General features: G+C 40.0%; 2 protein-coding genes across 5 annotated transcripts in view; both read right to left on the bottom strand.

The window, feature by feature from the left end:
* Positions 1-17,287, bottom strand: part of TTC28 (tetratricopeptide repeat domain 28) — a 651,841-nt gene that overhangs the window by 602,549 nt on the left and 32,005 nt on the right. The gene's annotated exons all lie outside the window — the stretch shown is intronic.
* The window catches only part of CHEK2 (checkpoint kinase 2), a 39,579-nt gene that overhangs the window by 17,791 nt on the left and 4,501 nt on the right, over positions 1-17,287 (bottom strand). For all 4 annotated transcript variants that reach the window (XM_036874401.1, XM_036874399.1, XM_036874398.1 and 1 more), the window contains 5 exons: positions 9,682-9,806; positions 9,416-9,563; positions 6,895-6,985; positions 4,165-4,273; positions 1,543-1,596 (listed from right to left, as the gene is read on the bottom strand). In XM_036874401.1, the coding sequence (XP_036730296.1) occupies positions 1,543-1,596; positions 4,165-4,273; positions 6,895-6,985; positions 9,416-9,563; positions 9,682-9,806 (527 nt within the window). The remainder of the gene's footprint in view (positions 1-1,542; positions 1,597-4,164; positions 4,274-6,894; positions 6,986-9,415; positions 9,564-9,681; positions 9,807-17,287) is intronic.

The raw sequence follows: 17,287 nt of genomic DNA, 5'->3' as shown, positions 1-17,287 counted from the left end.
CCAAGGGCTTCCAAGTGCCCCTGTAAATTGCCAACAAGTACCTCCAAGGATCTTTTTTAGGGTTTTAAATTCCTCTCCTCTGCAGCAGACATTGGATTTGTATAAATGTTATGTTTGGGGATCTTCTGACATCAGAGAAAATTCTCTGAGGATTCTAAGTGTTTATGTTTGGGGGATGTTTGAAGCAACACCACCCCAGAAAATTAGAGGGCTCCTCTCTTTAACGAGATTCCAGATCGCATGGAAAAAGGAAGCGGATGCAGGGAAGAGGAAGAAGTTGCAAGGGCATTAGAAGAAAGTCAAGCAGGAAGGTCAGCCACTCACATTCTTATGGGTTTTCGGATCCACCACGAGTTCTAAAGGAACCTATTGAATTATTGTGTCCCTGTGATGTTGTTCTTAGTTTCTATTTGCTGTTAGGATGGTCTGAGCAGGTCAGAGCAGGGAGAAGAAACCTTTTGTTGTTTGGAGGTTAAGAACCAGAATCAGACAATCCTTAGCTGGACAGACTGGAGGTTTCATTTCAAGTTTAACTCCAGTGCCTACCTAGCTCAGGACTGCATGGGGGCCCATGAATTAATGACAAAACAGAAAGAATAAAAAGGAAGATGGGATCAGTCCCACTAGTCCAACTTTCTCTTCTCACATCTTTAGATTCTTTCCATTGAGACAAGGTCATCACTGCACAAAAAAGACAAGAACTATTTACACGCAATGAGGCCACAGGCACCGTTTAATCATCCAGGATGTTGTCATACTTACTGGATACCCTTGGATTTATTTGATTTATTCCAACTGAGGTGAATGGAAATCGGCACCATCAAGAGGTATTTAGAGGTGTGAAAATTTCAGGTATAATTAAACCAAATGTACCAAATGAGCATTGTCTCCACAAACATAATCAGTTGATCAAGCACCCATAAGACATTATATTTAGGAGACTTACTGTGTCTTTCGGTCCAGAACTAACTCAGTGGAAATATCACATAATTATTTAATCATAAAAATCTTTATAAAGTATTGTCTTTTCACGGGAAGGGGGAAGGGTAAGCTGGGATGAACTAAGAGAGTGGCATTGACATATATACACTACCAAATGTAAAACAGATAGCTAGTGGGAAGCAGCCGCATCACACAGGGAGATCAGCTCCATGCTTTGTGACCACCTAGAGGGGTGGGATAGGGAGGGTGGGAGGGAGATGCAACAGGGAGGGGATATGGGGATATATGTATATGTATAGCTGATTCACTTTGTTATACAGCAGTAACTAACACAACATTGTAAAACAATTATACTCCGATAAAGATGTTAAAAAAAAAAAAAAAGTATTGTCCTTTCAAAATTTCAGGGTAAAGCTCTTCCCAGCTAAATGATAGCTAAACACATGTATGCATGCATACACACACGAACACACACATACACACACACAATTAAGGAACCCAGGTTAATACTAGCTTTATTACACTGAAGTGCTTTGCACTCTCCCCATATTTTGACATAAATGAATTTAAGTATGGGTCATTTTTTACAGCAGTACTTACATGATTTAGTTTTTTCAAAATTTCTATTTCTGTTTCAACATTGAGTGCTGGATCCTTTGAAAAAAAAAATAACATTAGAGTTTATTAGTAATAATAATAACCAATATTCAGAAAATATTTACAGTTCAATTTAGCTAAGTAAAGGCTGCCTGGACTTCCCTGGTGGCACAGTGGTTAAGAATCCACCTGTCAATGCAGGGGACACAGCTTCGAGCCCTGGTCCGGGAAGATCCCACATGCCGCAGAGCAACTAAGCCCGTGCACCACAACTACTGAGCCTGTGCTCTAGAGCCCGAGAGCCACAACTACTGAAGCCCTCGTGCCTAGAGCCCGTGCTCTGCAACAAGAAAAGCCACCACAATGAGAAGCCCGTGCACCACAACGAAGAGTAGCCCCCACTCACCACAACTAGAGAAAGCCCGCGCACAGCAACGAAGACCCAATACAGCCAAAAATAAAAACAAATAAATAAATTTATTAAAAAAAAAAAAAAGAATCTGCCTGCCAATGCAGGGGACATGGGTTCGAGCCCTGGTCCAGGAAGATCCCACATGCCACAGAGCAACTAAGCCCATGCGCCACAACTACTGAGCCTGTGTTCTAGAGCCCGTGAGCCACAACTACTGAGCCTGCACGCCACAACTACTGAAGCCCGCCTGCCTAGAGCCCATGCTCCTCAACAGGAGAAGCCACCGCAATGAGAAGCCCATGCACCACAACAAAGAGTAGCCCTCGCGCAGCAACGAAGACCCAACGTAGGCAAAACTTAATTAATTAATTAATTGATTAATTAAAAAAAAAAAAAAAAAAAAAAGGCTGCCTGAGTTCCAAAGTCAGTACTATTCATACAGAGAAATCAAGGCGCAGAGGTGGATGAATTACACAACTCACCTAAAATCACCCTACAAAATGCTTGGCAAATAGTAAGCATTCAATAATGACCAGGCTCTATGCCAAGCTCTTTATTTAAAAGGGTCATCTCACATAAGCCTCATAATCCAAGTGAACTGGGTTCTAAAAGTATCCCCGTTTCACAGATGGAACAACTGAGGCTCAGAGAAAGGAAGCCACTTGCTGCAGTTCCCACAGCCAGAAACAAAGTGTGTTTCCACTGTTCTCACACTGCCCTGGTAAGCTCTGCTTGTCTCATCGACTGTGGAATTGTTTACATTCATAAAAATGATACAACAAACAAAAACCACAGACAAGAAGGTATTCAATTAAAATGTGTAAAGAAAACGCCAAGTCACATTTCTAATAATAGAGCAGACCCAGGTTCCAATTTCAAGTACAAGCTGAGATATTTACTGAGACTCTAACGAGAGTAGGCTTCAGGGTAGCGAAGTTGCTCTCCGTTACAATTCCAAAAGGATGACTCGAGTTACTCAACCTCACGGGCTACACCCTCCACAAGCAAAGAGGATATAGAATTACATATTTATGTAAAATGGACTTCAGCGAAGAAACCCAGATGTTTAATTTTAAAAACCTGCCTCTTCCTGTAAGCCGGTAAACTTATTACCAAATCCGGGTGTACTCTGATGATGGAGAGGTCTAAAGAGTCCGATAGGATTTGAAAGATGAAATTAAGAAGTAAAATTGTGCTCCAAGTCATTAAGAATCTGGTAGGTTATTTTCTTCCCCCCAAAATGGGAAACAAATCCAGAATCACAGGGGAAAGATCTATAACAATGTGAACACTGAAAGGAAATTCCTCTCGCTGTGTGAGAATGGCATTGTCTAGGGAGAAAAAAAAAAGAAATTGATCTTTAAAGAATGTTAGAGTATAATAGCCAGAAACAGCTGGCCACAAAGGAAAACGTGATTAGAGGCTATGTTTTACATTACTTTGTTGGGTCATGTGTTGAAAGACAAATACACTTGGCCACTTCAGCAACGCATAAGTGTGTATTACAGAAAATGTAATAAAATGAATGGTTACCATATAAAGAGACTTTTAAAATAATTTAAGATTTTTAAAAATCTATAAACATGAAGGTATTCATTGCCACGTTATCGGGAAGAGCAAAGAATTAGAAATTACCTAAATGACCTAACTTATCTAAATGATCAACCAGAGAAATAGTTGAATAAATTATGATAAAATTGGTGAGACAGAGACTCGATCATCAAAAAGGATACATTAGGGAAAAGTACATGTACTAATGCTTATGTGAAAAAGCAAAATGCAAAATTGTATACACAATATGATCTCAACCATCTAGAAACAGAAATTCATAGGAACAAAGACTAGAAGGAAGGAGAAAACTGAAAACAGCTGTGGGGTTACAGTGGTGTGGATACGGCTGGATTTTTTTTTTTTTTCCTAATTTCCTTTCATTTATTGTAAAAACAGTCTTGTAACAACTTGGAAGGGAAAAAAAAAAGCTAAAACAAGTTCCTGCTATGTGTATTATAATGTATAACCAAATATTTTTGGAACCAAATTATCTATAAGTAAGTGTTTAGATTAGTAGAATATACTCAAAAATTTTCAATGTTCTTTGATACAAATTCTGAGCAATAAATCCTTCCTGACATTGAAAATCACCACCCTAAAATTATTTGGGGAAGGTAAGAAGTGTTAAGAATGACCAAACAGCCACAAACAAGGGTACTTACTGCCTCTCTCTCGGAGCCAATAGCAAACTTCCTTTTGCTGATGATCTTTATGGCTACTTTCTTACACGTCTTCCTCTCGAAAGCTAGCTTCACCTCACCACAGGCGCCACTACAGGGAAAAACACAGAAAGTGACTGACTGTCAAAATGTTTTTAATCCTGAGACCCACCACTCCTGAACTGGCCTCAACCACTTTGAGTTAAAGACAGCCCACTGTCTCTGTTTTCAGAAACCTCACCAGTGTAAAATGTCAAAGGCATAAGTGAATAGGGACCATCCAGCAACACTGACTCAGCTCCAAATGCCACTTTTTGAGCTGAGTGATATAGACTTAGGTCTTGCTGTCACCCCAGATTGTGAAACTCTCAGAAAGACACTAAGAACAAATCAGAGAGAAATGATTTATCCCAGGGGCCAGAGAAAGGCCAAATACAACCAAGTCCAAGTTAAAAATGAGTGCCTGAAACAAGTAATAGTAAACAGCAACTGCAAATGAATTACTTTCACAGATCCATTTCTCTTATTTCTTATCCTGTCTTCAAAGGAAGCGCATAAGCAGTTGATGCCATGAATTGCACCCGAAATAAAATCACAATACATAAGAAACCAAAAGTGCACCATGAATCTGCTTGCAGCAAGCTCTTGAAGATTTGCAATTAATTGGGATGCTAAAATGGAGGAGGACTGCTACCCAGGATCACACCCAGTACAGTTAATCAAGCATCAGTCACCCATTACCTGCCGCAAGTAGACTTTTCTAACCACTGTGGGTTGGGGGATGGGGTGAGGGCGTTGCCAAGACATCTTCTTTACTATGTATTGTGTATATACATAACATAAAATTTGCCATTGTAATCATTTTTTTTGTCAATCCTATTAACATTTTATTATCAAAAATCGCATTTTATTTTTTTTGTTTTTGTTTTGTGGGTTTTTTTTTTGCTTTATCTTAAAGATTTTTTTTTTTTATTGGCGTATAGTTGCTTTACATGCCATTATAATCATTTTAAAGTGTACAATTCAGTGGCATTAAGTACATCCACAATGTTGTGCAGCCATCACCTCTATCTAGTTCCGGAAATTCTTCATCAGCACAAATGGAAACCCCAAATCCATTAAGTGTTCACTCTCCTTTTTCCCTGCCCCCAGCCCCTGGCAACCTCTAATCTGCTCTCTCTCTATGGATTTGCCTGCTCAGAACATCTCGCATCAGTGGAATCATACACTATGTGGTCTTTTGTGTCTGACTTCTTTCACTTGGAATGTTTTGAAGGTTCATCCATGCTGTAGCATGTATCAGTATTCCATTCCTTTTTATAGCTAAATAATAGCCCATTTTATGGATATATCACATTTTGTATATCCATTCTTTTGTTGATGGACACTTAGGTTGTTCCCACCTTTTCGCTACTGTGAATAGAGCTGCAGTGAACTGTTCGTGCACAAGTTTTTGTTGAACATCTGTTTTCAATCTGGGGGGTATATACCTAACAAGGGGAATTACTGCATCATATGGTAATTCTGTTTAACTTTTTGAGAAAACATCAAACTATTTCCCACAGTGGCTGCACCATTTTACATTCCCAACAGCAGTGCATAAGGGTGTCAATTTCTCCGCATCCTCACAAACACATGTCACTTTCCGTCTCTTTATTACGGCCATCCTAATGGGTGCGAAGCAGCATCTCATTGTGGTTTTGATTTGCACTTCCCTAATGACTAATGATGCTGAGTATCTTCTCAAGTGGTTTTTGGCCATTTCTATATCTTCTTTGGAGAAATGTCCTTTGCCCATTTTTAAATTGGGTTATCTTCTTGTTGTTGAATTGTAGAAGTTCTTTATCTATTCTAAACACTAGATTCTTATCAGATATATCATTTGCAATATTTTCTCTCATTTTATGGCTTGTGTTTCACTCTCTTGATAGTGTCTTTTGAGGCAAAAGTTTTAAAATTTGACGAAGTCTAATTTTTCTATTTTTTCTTTTGTTGCTTGCGCTTTTGGTGCCATTTAAGAAACCACTGCTGGGACGTCCCTGGTGGCGCAGTGGTTAAGAATCCGCCTGCCAATGCAGAGGACACGGGTTCGAGCCCTGGTCTGGGAAGATCCCACATGCTGCGGAGCAACTAAGCCCGTGCGCCACAACTACTGAGCCTGCGCTCTAGAGCCCGTGAGCCACAACTACTGAAGCCCACACACCTAGAGCCCGTGCTCCTCAATAAGAGAAGCCACCGCAATGAGAAGCCCACACACCGCCGTGAAGAGTAGCCCCCGCTTGCCGCAACTAGAGAAAGCCCGCGTGCAGTGCAACAACAAAGACCCAACGCAGCCAAAGATAAGATAAAATTAAAAAAAAAAAAAAAAGAAATGCAGTAAATGTTTCCTTATGGAAGGTAATGAAAATGTTCTAAAACTGATTGTGGTAAAGGCTTCACAGCTCTGTGAATATACTAAAAACCACTGAACTGTATACTTTTAAATGGGTGAATTGTATGGTATGCAAGTTATATCTCAATAAAACTGCTTTTAAAAAGTTATCACCAATAAAATTTATAAAGAAAAACTGCTCAACTGATCATTATAAGTCAATAACATACCTATCACAAATAGGTACCCTACAAATGTTATGAATACATAACGAATGCCATAAAACCAGGAACAAAAAACTAACCAATGACAAATGTTTAGAAAGAAATTAAGTGCAAGTTCCATAAGAAAAAAAAAATTACCTTCCAAGAGTTTTTGACATGATGTATTCGTCTCTTAATTCCTTGGGATAAACTGACTGATCATCTACAGTCAGATCAAAAAATACGAAAACTAAGGAAAAAATGGCAGAAATAGGTCTCATTAATCCATTTGATAAAGAAAAGATAAATAGTCCTATAACTTAGTAAACATATGGAATATAAGACAATCGTTCTTAATTCCATTTAACATCTAACCCCAAAGAAATCATTTAGCTAGGCTAATGCATGTCGTAAACCCCTTGAAAAATGATGACAGACAAGCTTCATTCCACAATGGAAACACACAGCATAATTCTCACTATAATGCAGGAAACTCATACATAAATGCTATTCTTATTCCTTGACCTCAGAACAGTTATCAACTGCACAGGCCCAGAACCAAAAGGCAATTAGTCTGAATCTAGAAAATATGTTCTAGGCAAGTAAATATCCAAAAAAAAAATCAGGCCAGAGGTCACCATACTACTTTATCTTCTCTCAACCATTTCTACTTTTACCTAGCTGGTATTTTATAGTGCAAACCACCTTGAACTTACTTGTAAAATTAACTAAATAACACTTTCCCAAAAAATCCCCTTTATTTCTTCATTATTCGGCCTGTAACTCAGAAAAAGAAAACCAAAAAACCACTTATTTCATAATTTAACCATCCATTGGGCCAAACCTGCAATCAGTTATCAAACATTGCAGTTCTACAAAGTGGTAAATTTTCAACTGCCTATAATATCTGGAAACAGTGAAATTTGTTAAGACCCTTGAGTTTCTCAGATTTCAGGTGATGGGTCTTGACCTCCCTGGAGTAACCTAGAGATCCAGTCTCTGGCACAAATCTGAACCAGCTCAGCATGCTTCAATCCAGGCTGGTCCCCAGAAGGCAGACAGCTGCCTAATGAATAAGACCTGCTGGCTACCTAGGATACAACCATTCCTCCCTGCTTATTGATATTGATGAACCTAGACGTTACAGTGACACCTGAGAATCAGGGAACTTGAGGGGCTCTGGAGATGTATTTTCCCAAGTGTCGATGTCTACTTCAGGGGCTGTAAACTCAGTTGCCTACACAAGCCAGGAAGGTCATGCACACAGGTAAGGCTGGAGTGAGTGTAAGATGTGGAGCAGTGGAGACTTGAACAGGAAAACGTCATCCATCTAAAGGAGGCAGCCTCTACTTAGCACCTGCAAATCCTCGAATTAGGGATAATATGCTCAAGTATAGCCAGATATTCCATCTTTTCAAAGAAAACTGGATTTTCATATTAAAGCACAAATATCAGCAAAGGCCTAAAAAAAAGTCAATAGGCTGAATCAGTCTGCAGAGTACCAGTTTGATCAATTTCCATCACGGCCAGCTTCAGACCACATAACACCTTTGTTCAAATAAAAGGTGCCCTTCAGATAGAACAATTAGAAAAAGATGGCACACCACGTGTCAAGTAGAGGACAGGCCACATTTCAGCGACCAGTTGCCCACCTCAACCAGGTGATCACAAACAGCAAAAGCCTGTGCAGCTGTCCTGACTATAATTATCAGACAGGAAATAAAATAGTCAGAAAACAGGAGAAACTAAGGCAATCATAAAGTGTACTCCAGGATGTCCAGAATAGCCATAATTCTGAGATGCCAGTCTGAAGACTGGCTGCATGAGAATCACCTGGGCAGGATTTTTTAAGTCCCTGGAACTACTGGATCAGGATTTATGGGACAGTGCCTCTGGGAATCTATATTTTTAAGGTGTTATCCACACAAACACATACCATTCCAAGCTGCTCAACTCTCAGATAGTTTTGGGAAGTTCTGTGAGTTTTTTTTCAAATTAAAGAAACAAGAGTATTCCTCTTGTCCAAGATTTTAAAATCACTGTGAGCTATATTTAATTCTGTAGGTTGTTTTTATTTACACCGAATGACAACTATTCGTTTTAGATGTGATATTCATGAAGTTTTAGGAATAGATGCTTATAAAATACTACCCGATAATGATGATAAACATCTCCACTTTCAAAGGGTAACCATGTCATATTTAAGAAGGTGGAAGGTCTAAATTGAGATTGTTACAGAAAAATCCATAGCCTAATGCCAGGTTATATATAATAGTTCAATAAATATATGCAGAAATTAATGACAGAAAGGAATAAAGAAAGGGAAGAATAAGGAAGGAAGAGAAAAAGCAGGGGAAGGGATGAACTAATGGCCTAAAATAACAACTCATAGATAGCTAAGATTGATGTGATAAAAGTGAATCAATTAATGAATGATAACTAAGCAAAATGATAATTTAAAGCATATGGCTTTAAATAAAACTAATCAAACCAATTAAACCTTAGAAAATCTGTCTTGATAGAACTTTTGATTGTTAAAAAATGCAACTAGGATTGAGGTGAATCTTGAATACTAACCTACTTACTTTATGTACCTAACCATACTCTGCAAAGGACACAATGTCATTTTTCCTTTTATACAGAAGAAAAAATTCCAGTAACCAGAAGATAATAATATTACCTTTATTACTCCATACTGAAAGTGCAATTTCAGAATTGTTATTCAAAGGAAGGCGTCTTCCTTTCCCTACAAGCTCTCTATTTACAAAGGTTCCATTCCCACTGTGATCTTCTATGTATGCGATGTAAGAGCTTTTAGGACCCATTTCCTAAAATAGAAAACATTTTATTTCAGAGTTTTAATGGTGGGGCGTTTCAGTGGGGAGACAACTAAGAGTGATGTCTAGATGACCAGTTCTCCCAAATGTATGGATATTTGCCACCTACTCTGAAGATCCGAAAGTGCTTCTTGCTGTAAGTCCGGTATTTATCGGTTCTTTTCAGCAGGGGCTCATCAAAGCAGTATTCACAGTTTCTATCCCTCCCAAACCAGTAGCTGTCGTTAACACACTCTGTAACACAAAAGCACACCCCAGAGGGCTGTTGAATTTCATGTATCAAACACCTTTAAAAACTGCTCATAAAATCTGCTTGTAGGAAAACAGCCTAAGAAGGCAATCAAAATTATAGATTTGTCCATCAAGATTTTATAAGATTCAAAATCAGTGGGGAGAAAAAAACCAAATATTTCCAACGAGTTTAACAAATTATGGTTTATACATAGCCATGAAATGCTAAGCAGTCATTAAAATTCTCAAATAATTTTTAATGATTTGGAAAAATACTTATAATAATAACTTCCTACTCATTACTCTCCTGAGGCTTCCCATCATACTTAGTATGAAATCTACACTCCACATGGCAGGCTAGATGCTCAGGATCTGGCCCTTGCGTCCCTCCCAGCTTCACCTTGTACCTCTCCCCTTGATCGCTACACTCAGCTCCACTGGCCTCCTTCCACTGCCCCAAATATGCTGGGTTCAACCTCCCTTGTGGCCTTTGAATTCTTCATTCCCAGTGATTTGAATGGCCATCTTGCCTTTTGTGTCTGCAAATTATCATCTTCCACTCAGCTTTCTGTATGTATAAGCACACTCCCAGCTCACCACCCACCCACAAGAGCCTGTTCTGTTTCCCTCTATAACTGAAAATTTTCTTGATTATTTGTATATTGTCTCCTGGCATTCCCCTGTTAGAACAAATTCCAGAAGGGCAGCCTTGAGTCTCTTGTTTAAGAATACAGCTCCAGCACCTAGGACAATGCATATGGTAGGCAAGCAAAATGTTCATGGAAAGACAGACTAGGGAAAATATTAGCAACTCATGTCACAATCAAAGGACTATTTCCCTAATATCTGTAAAGTTTCTACAAAGCAATAAGAAAAAGACAAACAATCCAGTAGAAAATAGGTAAAGGATACAAAAAAATTTATAAGAGACAGAAATACAAATGGCTCAAACATATGAAAGATGGCCAAGCTAACTCAATACAAGAAATTCTGAAAACCATACATTAAGATTCCATGTTTCAACTTTCAGATTGACAAAAATCAAAATGTTTCATATTATACTGTGTTGGCAGGAGGTATGAAGAAGCAGGTATTCCCATACGTTTCCAGTGAGAATGTAATTTATACTCCGTCTAGGGAGGATAATTTGGCAAGACCAAAATTACATATGTAGGGGCTTCCCTGGTGGGGAAGTGGTTGAGAGTCTGCCTGCCAATGCAGGGGACACAGGTTCGAGCCCTGCTCCAGGAAGATCCCACATGCCACAGAGCAACTAAACCCGTGCACCATAACTACTGAGCCTGCACTCTAGAGCCCGCCAGCCACAACTACTGAGCCCATGCGCCACAACTACTGAAGCCCACGCGCCTAGAGCCTGTGCTCCGCAACAAGAGAAGCCACCACAGTGGGAAACCCATGCACCACAACGAAGAGTAGCCCCCGCTCGCCGCAACTAGAGAAAGCCTGTGCACAGCAATGAAGAGCCAACACAGCCTAAATAAATAAATAACTTTAAAAAAAATTACATATGCAACCACTTCACACCCATGAAGACGGCTCTAATTTTTTAAAAAAGGAAAATAATAAGTGTTGGCAAGGATGCAAAGAAATAGGAACCCTCATACATTGTTAGTGGGAATGTAAAATGGTACACCTCTGTGGAAAATTTTGTGGTTCCTCAAAAAGTTAAACATAGGATTGCCTTATGACTCAGCAATTCCACTCCTAAGTATATAACCCAAAGAACTGAAAACATGTATCCAAACAAATCCTTGTACACAAGTGTTCATACCAGCACTAGTCACAATAGGCAAATGATGGAAACAAACCAAATGTCCTACAATGGATGAATGGATAAACAAATTGTGATATTTACATATAACGGACTATTTTTCACCCATAAAAAGGAATAAATGCTAAAACTCATACATGCTACAACATGGATGAACCTTGAAAACATTATGCTAAGTGAAAGAAGCCAGACACAAAATGCCACAGATTGTATGACTGTATTTATATGAAATATCCAGAATAGTTAAATCCATAGATATGAAATGCAGATTGGCGGTTGCCAGGGGCAGAGGAGAAAGGAATGGGGAGTAACTGCTTAATGGATATAAGGTTTCATTTTGGAGTAAAGGAAATGTTTGAGAACTGGATAGAAGTGGTGGTTGCACAATGTTGTGAATGTACTAAAGGTCACTGAACTGTTCACATTAAAATCGTTAATTCTAGGGACTTCCCTGGTGGTGCAATGGTTAGGAATCTGCCTGCCAATGCAGGCGACATGGGTTCGATCCCTGGTCTGGGAAGATCCCACATGCCGCGGAGCAACCAAGCCCATGCGCCATAACTACTGAGCCTGTGCTCTAGAGCCCACAAGCCACAACTACTGAGCCCACGTGCCACAACTACTGAAGCCTGCACGCCACAACTACTGAAGCCTGTGCGCCTGGACCCTGTGCTCTGCAACAAGAGACGCCACTGCAATGAGAAGCCCGCGCACCGCAGCAAAAAGTAGCCCCCACTTGTCGCAACTAGAGAAAGCCCGCATGCAGCAACAAAGACCCAACGCGGCCATAAATAAATAAATAATTTTTTTAAATGGTTAATTTTATGTTATGTGAATTTCACCTCAGTTCCTTAAAGTTACATATGCACACACCCATTGGTCCAGAAATCCCACTTCTAGGAATTTATCCTACAGATAGAATCATATGTATTACGGAAGGACATAAGGACATATGTACAAGGTTATTCACTATAGCATTATTCCTTTTTTTTTTTAATAAATTTATTTATTTATATATTTATTTATTTTTGGCTGCGTTGGGTCTTCATTGCTGCTCACGGGCTTTCTCTAGTTGTGGCGAGCAGGGGCTACTCTTCGTTGCGGTGTGCAGGCTTCCCACTGTGGTGGCTTCTCTTGTTGCGGAGCACGGGCTCTAGGCCTGCGGGCTTCAGTAGTTGTGGCTCATGGGCTCTAGAGCGCAGGCTTAGTTGCTCCGCGGCATGTGGGATCTTCCCGGACCAGGGATCGAACCCACGTCCCCTGCATTGGCAGGCGGATTCTTTTTTTTTTTTTTTTTTTTAATTATTAATTATCCATTTTTGGCTGTGTTGGGTCTTCGTTTCTGCACGAGGACTTTCTCTAGTTGCGGCGAGCGGGGGCCACTCTTCATTGCGGTGCGCGGGCCTCTCACTATCGCGGCCTCTCCCGTTGCGGAGCACAGGCTCCAGACGCGCAGGCTCAGCAACTGTGGCTCACAGGCCCAGCTGCTCCGCGGCACGTGGGATCTTCCCAGACCAGGGCCCGAACCCGTGTCCCCTGAATTGGCAGGCAGACTCCCAACCACTGCGCCACCAGGGAAGCCCCCGGCAGGCGGATTCTTAACCACTGTGCCACCAGGGAAGACCTATAGCATTATTCTTATAGCAACAACTTTAATGTCCATTAGTAAGGGGCTAGTTCAATAAATTTATATATCTACAAAAGAAATGGGGATCTTTACATTCTGATAGAAGAATGTCTAAGATACACTGTTAAATATAAACAACAGGTTACAACCAGTGTGCTGTAAATTACAGTTGGTATAAATAATAAAGGGGGAAAAAAGAACACATAGACTTAGTTGCTTATATGTGCACCAAGTAGTTCTGGAAGGATACATAAGAAATCAGCAATCCTGGGAAGTAGTTGGGGGAAAGACAGAAATTGGATGAAGGCCTTGCACTGTTTTGAATTTTGCACCTAATGCAAATATAACCTCTTCAAAAAGTTAAATTAATCGCTTAAAGAGTTCGCAGTCTGGTGGGGAGACAAACAGGGAAGCAACAACAATACAGCAGGTAGACTCTCCAGGGGAAGCACAGATGCAAGGCTCTGCCAACTCTGCCTGGGACTATCAAAAAGGCTTCATGAGGCAAGATAGGAAGGATAGATTGAACAGCCCTTTTGGAAGGCAACATGGCAGTACCCATTACAAGGTAAAGCCATGCCTACTCTATGATCCAGCAACTCAACACAGGCTCTAGCCTAGAGAGACATTTGTCCAAATGACCAAGGAGACAAGGACATTCATTGCAGTCTTGCTTGCAGGAATAAAAACTGGCAACAACCTAAGCATCTATTAACAGGGAAAGGTATAAATGAACCGTGGTATTTCTACTAGAAACCAGGAGCTTCTGGGACAGTTGAGAAGGAAAGGCATGGAGATTTCATCAGGACACCAACAGTCCAGGGATGATGGACAGAGAGTGGAAGGGGAGGCTGCCCATGGAAGAGCCTGCTCTGACCTTGGCTCATTAGAGGAGGCCTCAGGCAGATGTGTGGAGGAGGGCAGGGACAGAAAGGCAGGAGGCAAAGAGACCAAAAGTCTCAGTGAGGCAATTAGGAGTAAGAACCCTGGGAAGGATGGGCCCCTTCTCCTAGTAGTGAAGAATGGGGCACAGGTGAGATGGTGACAGGGGAGAGGAACATCACAAACAAGACAAGGATGTCTGCTCTTAAAACTTCCATTCCGTGTAAGAGGTTCAAGCCAGGACAATTAACGGAGGGAGGGACAGGGAGATGAAAAGCCAAGGCATCCATATTGGAAAGGAAGAAGCAGACCTATCTAATCCTATTCACAAATGACATAATCTTATATGTAGAAAATCCTAAGGAACCCACTAAAAAAGATTAGCCCAAATAAACAAGTTCAGCAACATTACAGGATACAGGATCAATATTTAAAAACCACTTGTATTTCTACACACTAGCAATGGACAACCTAAAATGAAATTAAGAAAATAATTCCATTTACAATAGCATAAAAAGAATAAAATACTTGGGAATAAATTTAACAAAAGAAGTGCAAATCTTTTTTTTTTTTTTTTTAAAACACTCAGTGTATCTCTTTATTTATTTATTTATCAATTTTTTACCTTTAGCTGTGTTGGGCCCCCGCCACCGCACGCGGGCCCCCTCCAGCTGCGGCAAGCAGGGGCTTCTCACTGTGGTGGCCTCCCCTGCTGCGGAGCACAGGCTCCAGGCGTGGGACCCCAGCAGTTGCGGCACGCGGGCTCAGCAGACGTGGCCCGCAGGCTCCAGAGCGCAGGTTCAGCAGTTGTGGCACACGGGCTCAGCCGCTCCGCGGCATGTGGGATCCTCCCGGACCAGGGATCGAACCCGCACCCCCCCCACTGGCAGGCGGACTCCCAACCACTGCACCACCAGGGAAGCCCAGAAGTGCAAATCTTATACTCTAAAAACTACAAAACATTGTTGGAAAAAAATTTGAAAGACCTATGTAAATGTGCATGGATTGGAAGACTTAATGTTGTTAAGATGGCAAAACTCCCAAACTATACACAATTCCTATCAAAATCCCAGCTGCCTTCTTTGCAGAAATTAACAAGCTCAAACTAAAATTCCTATAAAAAAGCAAGGACCCGGAATAGCAAAACAATCTTGAAAATGAAGTACAAAGAGCTTACTTACATTTTGCAGTTTCAGAACTTACTACAGGACTTCCCTGGTGGCGCAGTGGTTAAGAATCCACCTGCCAATGCAGGGGACACAGGTTCAAGCCCTGATCCGGGAAGATCCCACATGCCGCGGAGCACTAAGCCCATGCGCCACAACTACTGAGCCTGCGCTCTAGAGCCCGCGAGCCACAACTACTGAGCCCGCGAGCCACAGTTACTGAAGCCCACGTACCTAGAGCCTGTGCTCTGCAACAAGAGAAGCTACCACAATGAGAAGCGCGCGCACCGCAATGAAGAGTAGCTCCCGGTCACTGCAACTAGAGAGAGCCCACGCAAAACAACAACAAAGACCCAACACAGCCAAAAATAAATAAATAAATAAAATTTAAAAAACTTACTACAAAGCTATCATAATCAAGGCAGTGTAGTACTAGTGAAAGGTTAGACATACAGATCAATGGAAAAAAATTAAGAGACCGAAAATAAATCACATTTACAGTCAACTGATTTTCAACAAGGTGCCAACAAAATTCATAGGGGAAAAAATAGTCTTTTCAAATGGTGCTAGGACAAGTGGATATCTACATGTAAAATAATCTAGTTGGAACTTACCTCACACCATGTGCAAAAAGCAACTGAAAGAGAATCAAAGACTAATTGCAGGAACCAAAACTATAACACTCTAAGAAGAAAAAATAGTGATAAGGTTTTGTTACCTTGGGTTAAGCAATTCTGTCTAGATATGACCCCAAGGCACAAGAAACGAAAGAAAAAATATAAAAACTGGACACAATTAAAATTTAAAATGTGTGTGAATCAAAGGACATCATCAAGAAAGTGAAAAGAAGTGAATGGGAGAAAATATTTGCAAAACACATATCTAGTAAGGGATTTATATCTACCATATAAAAAAGGACACTTACAACTCAATTAATAAGACAAACAATCCAATTTAAAAATGAGCAAAGATGGGGATATATGTATATGTGTAGCTGATTCACTTTGTTATAAAGCAGAAACTAACACACTGTAAAGCAATTATACTCCAATAAAGACGTTAAGAAAAAATAAAATAAAAATGAGCAAAGGATTTGAATAGACATTTCTCCAAATGCATAAAAATGACCAATAAGCACATGAAAAGATGTTTAACATCATTAGAGCCATCAGGGAAATGTAAAACAAAATCACAATGAGATACCACTTCACACCTACTATGATGATGGAAATCAAAAGACAGATATTAAGTGGTGGCGAAATGTGGAGAAATTAGAACCCTCATACATTAGTAGTGGGAATATGGAACAGTGCAGCTGCTGTGGAAAACAGTTTGGTGGTTTCTTAAAAAACTTAAACGTGTTATCCAGCAATTCCACTCCTAGGCACTAAATACCCCCAAAAAAATTGAAAACAGAGACTCAAACAGATACTTGTCACAAATATTCATAGCAGCATTTTTCAAAATGGCCAAAAGGTCCAAAGGTCCATCAACAGAAGAAGGGATAAAGAAAATGTGATATATTTATACAATATTATTATTCAGATATATTATTCAGACATAAAAAGAAACAAAGTTCTGATACATGATACAGCATGAACTTTGAAAATATTATGCTACATGAAAGAAGCCAGACACAAAAGGACAAATATTATGATTTCACTTAAACGAAGTATCTAGAATAGGTAAATTCAAAGACAGAGAAAATAGGTTAGAAATTACTAAAAGAACTCAATGGGGAAAGGATAATCTCTTCAATAAATGGTGCTGGGAAAACTGAATAACCACATGCAGAAGAATGAAATTGGACCCCTATCTTACACCACTCACAAAAATTAATTTGAAATCGATTAAGGACTTAAACAGAAGAAGTGAAACTGTAAAACTAGAAGAAAACAAATGGTAATTATGTGATGTGAAGGAGGTGTTAGCTAAGGCTATGGTGGAGATCATTTTGCAATATATAACTGTATCAAACTGTACACCTTAAACTTACACAATGTTATATATGTCACTT

The sequence above is a fragment of the Balaenoptera musculus genome, chromosome 14 (assembly GCF_009873245.2).
Source record: "Balaenoptera musculus isolate JJ_BM4_2016_0621 chromosome 14, mBalMus1.pri.v3, whole genome shotgun sequence".
Classification (NCBI taxonomy): domain Eukaryota; kingdom Metazoa; phylum Chordata; class Mammalia; order Artiodactyla; family Balaenopteridae; genus Balaenoptera; species Balaenoptera musculus.
This window is presented reverse-complemented; position numbering and strand designations above follow the sequence as displayed.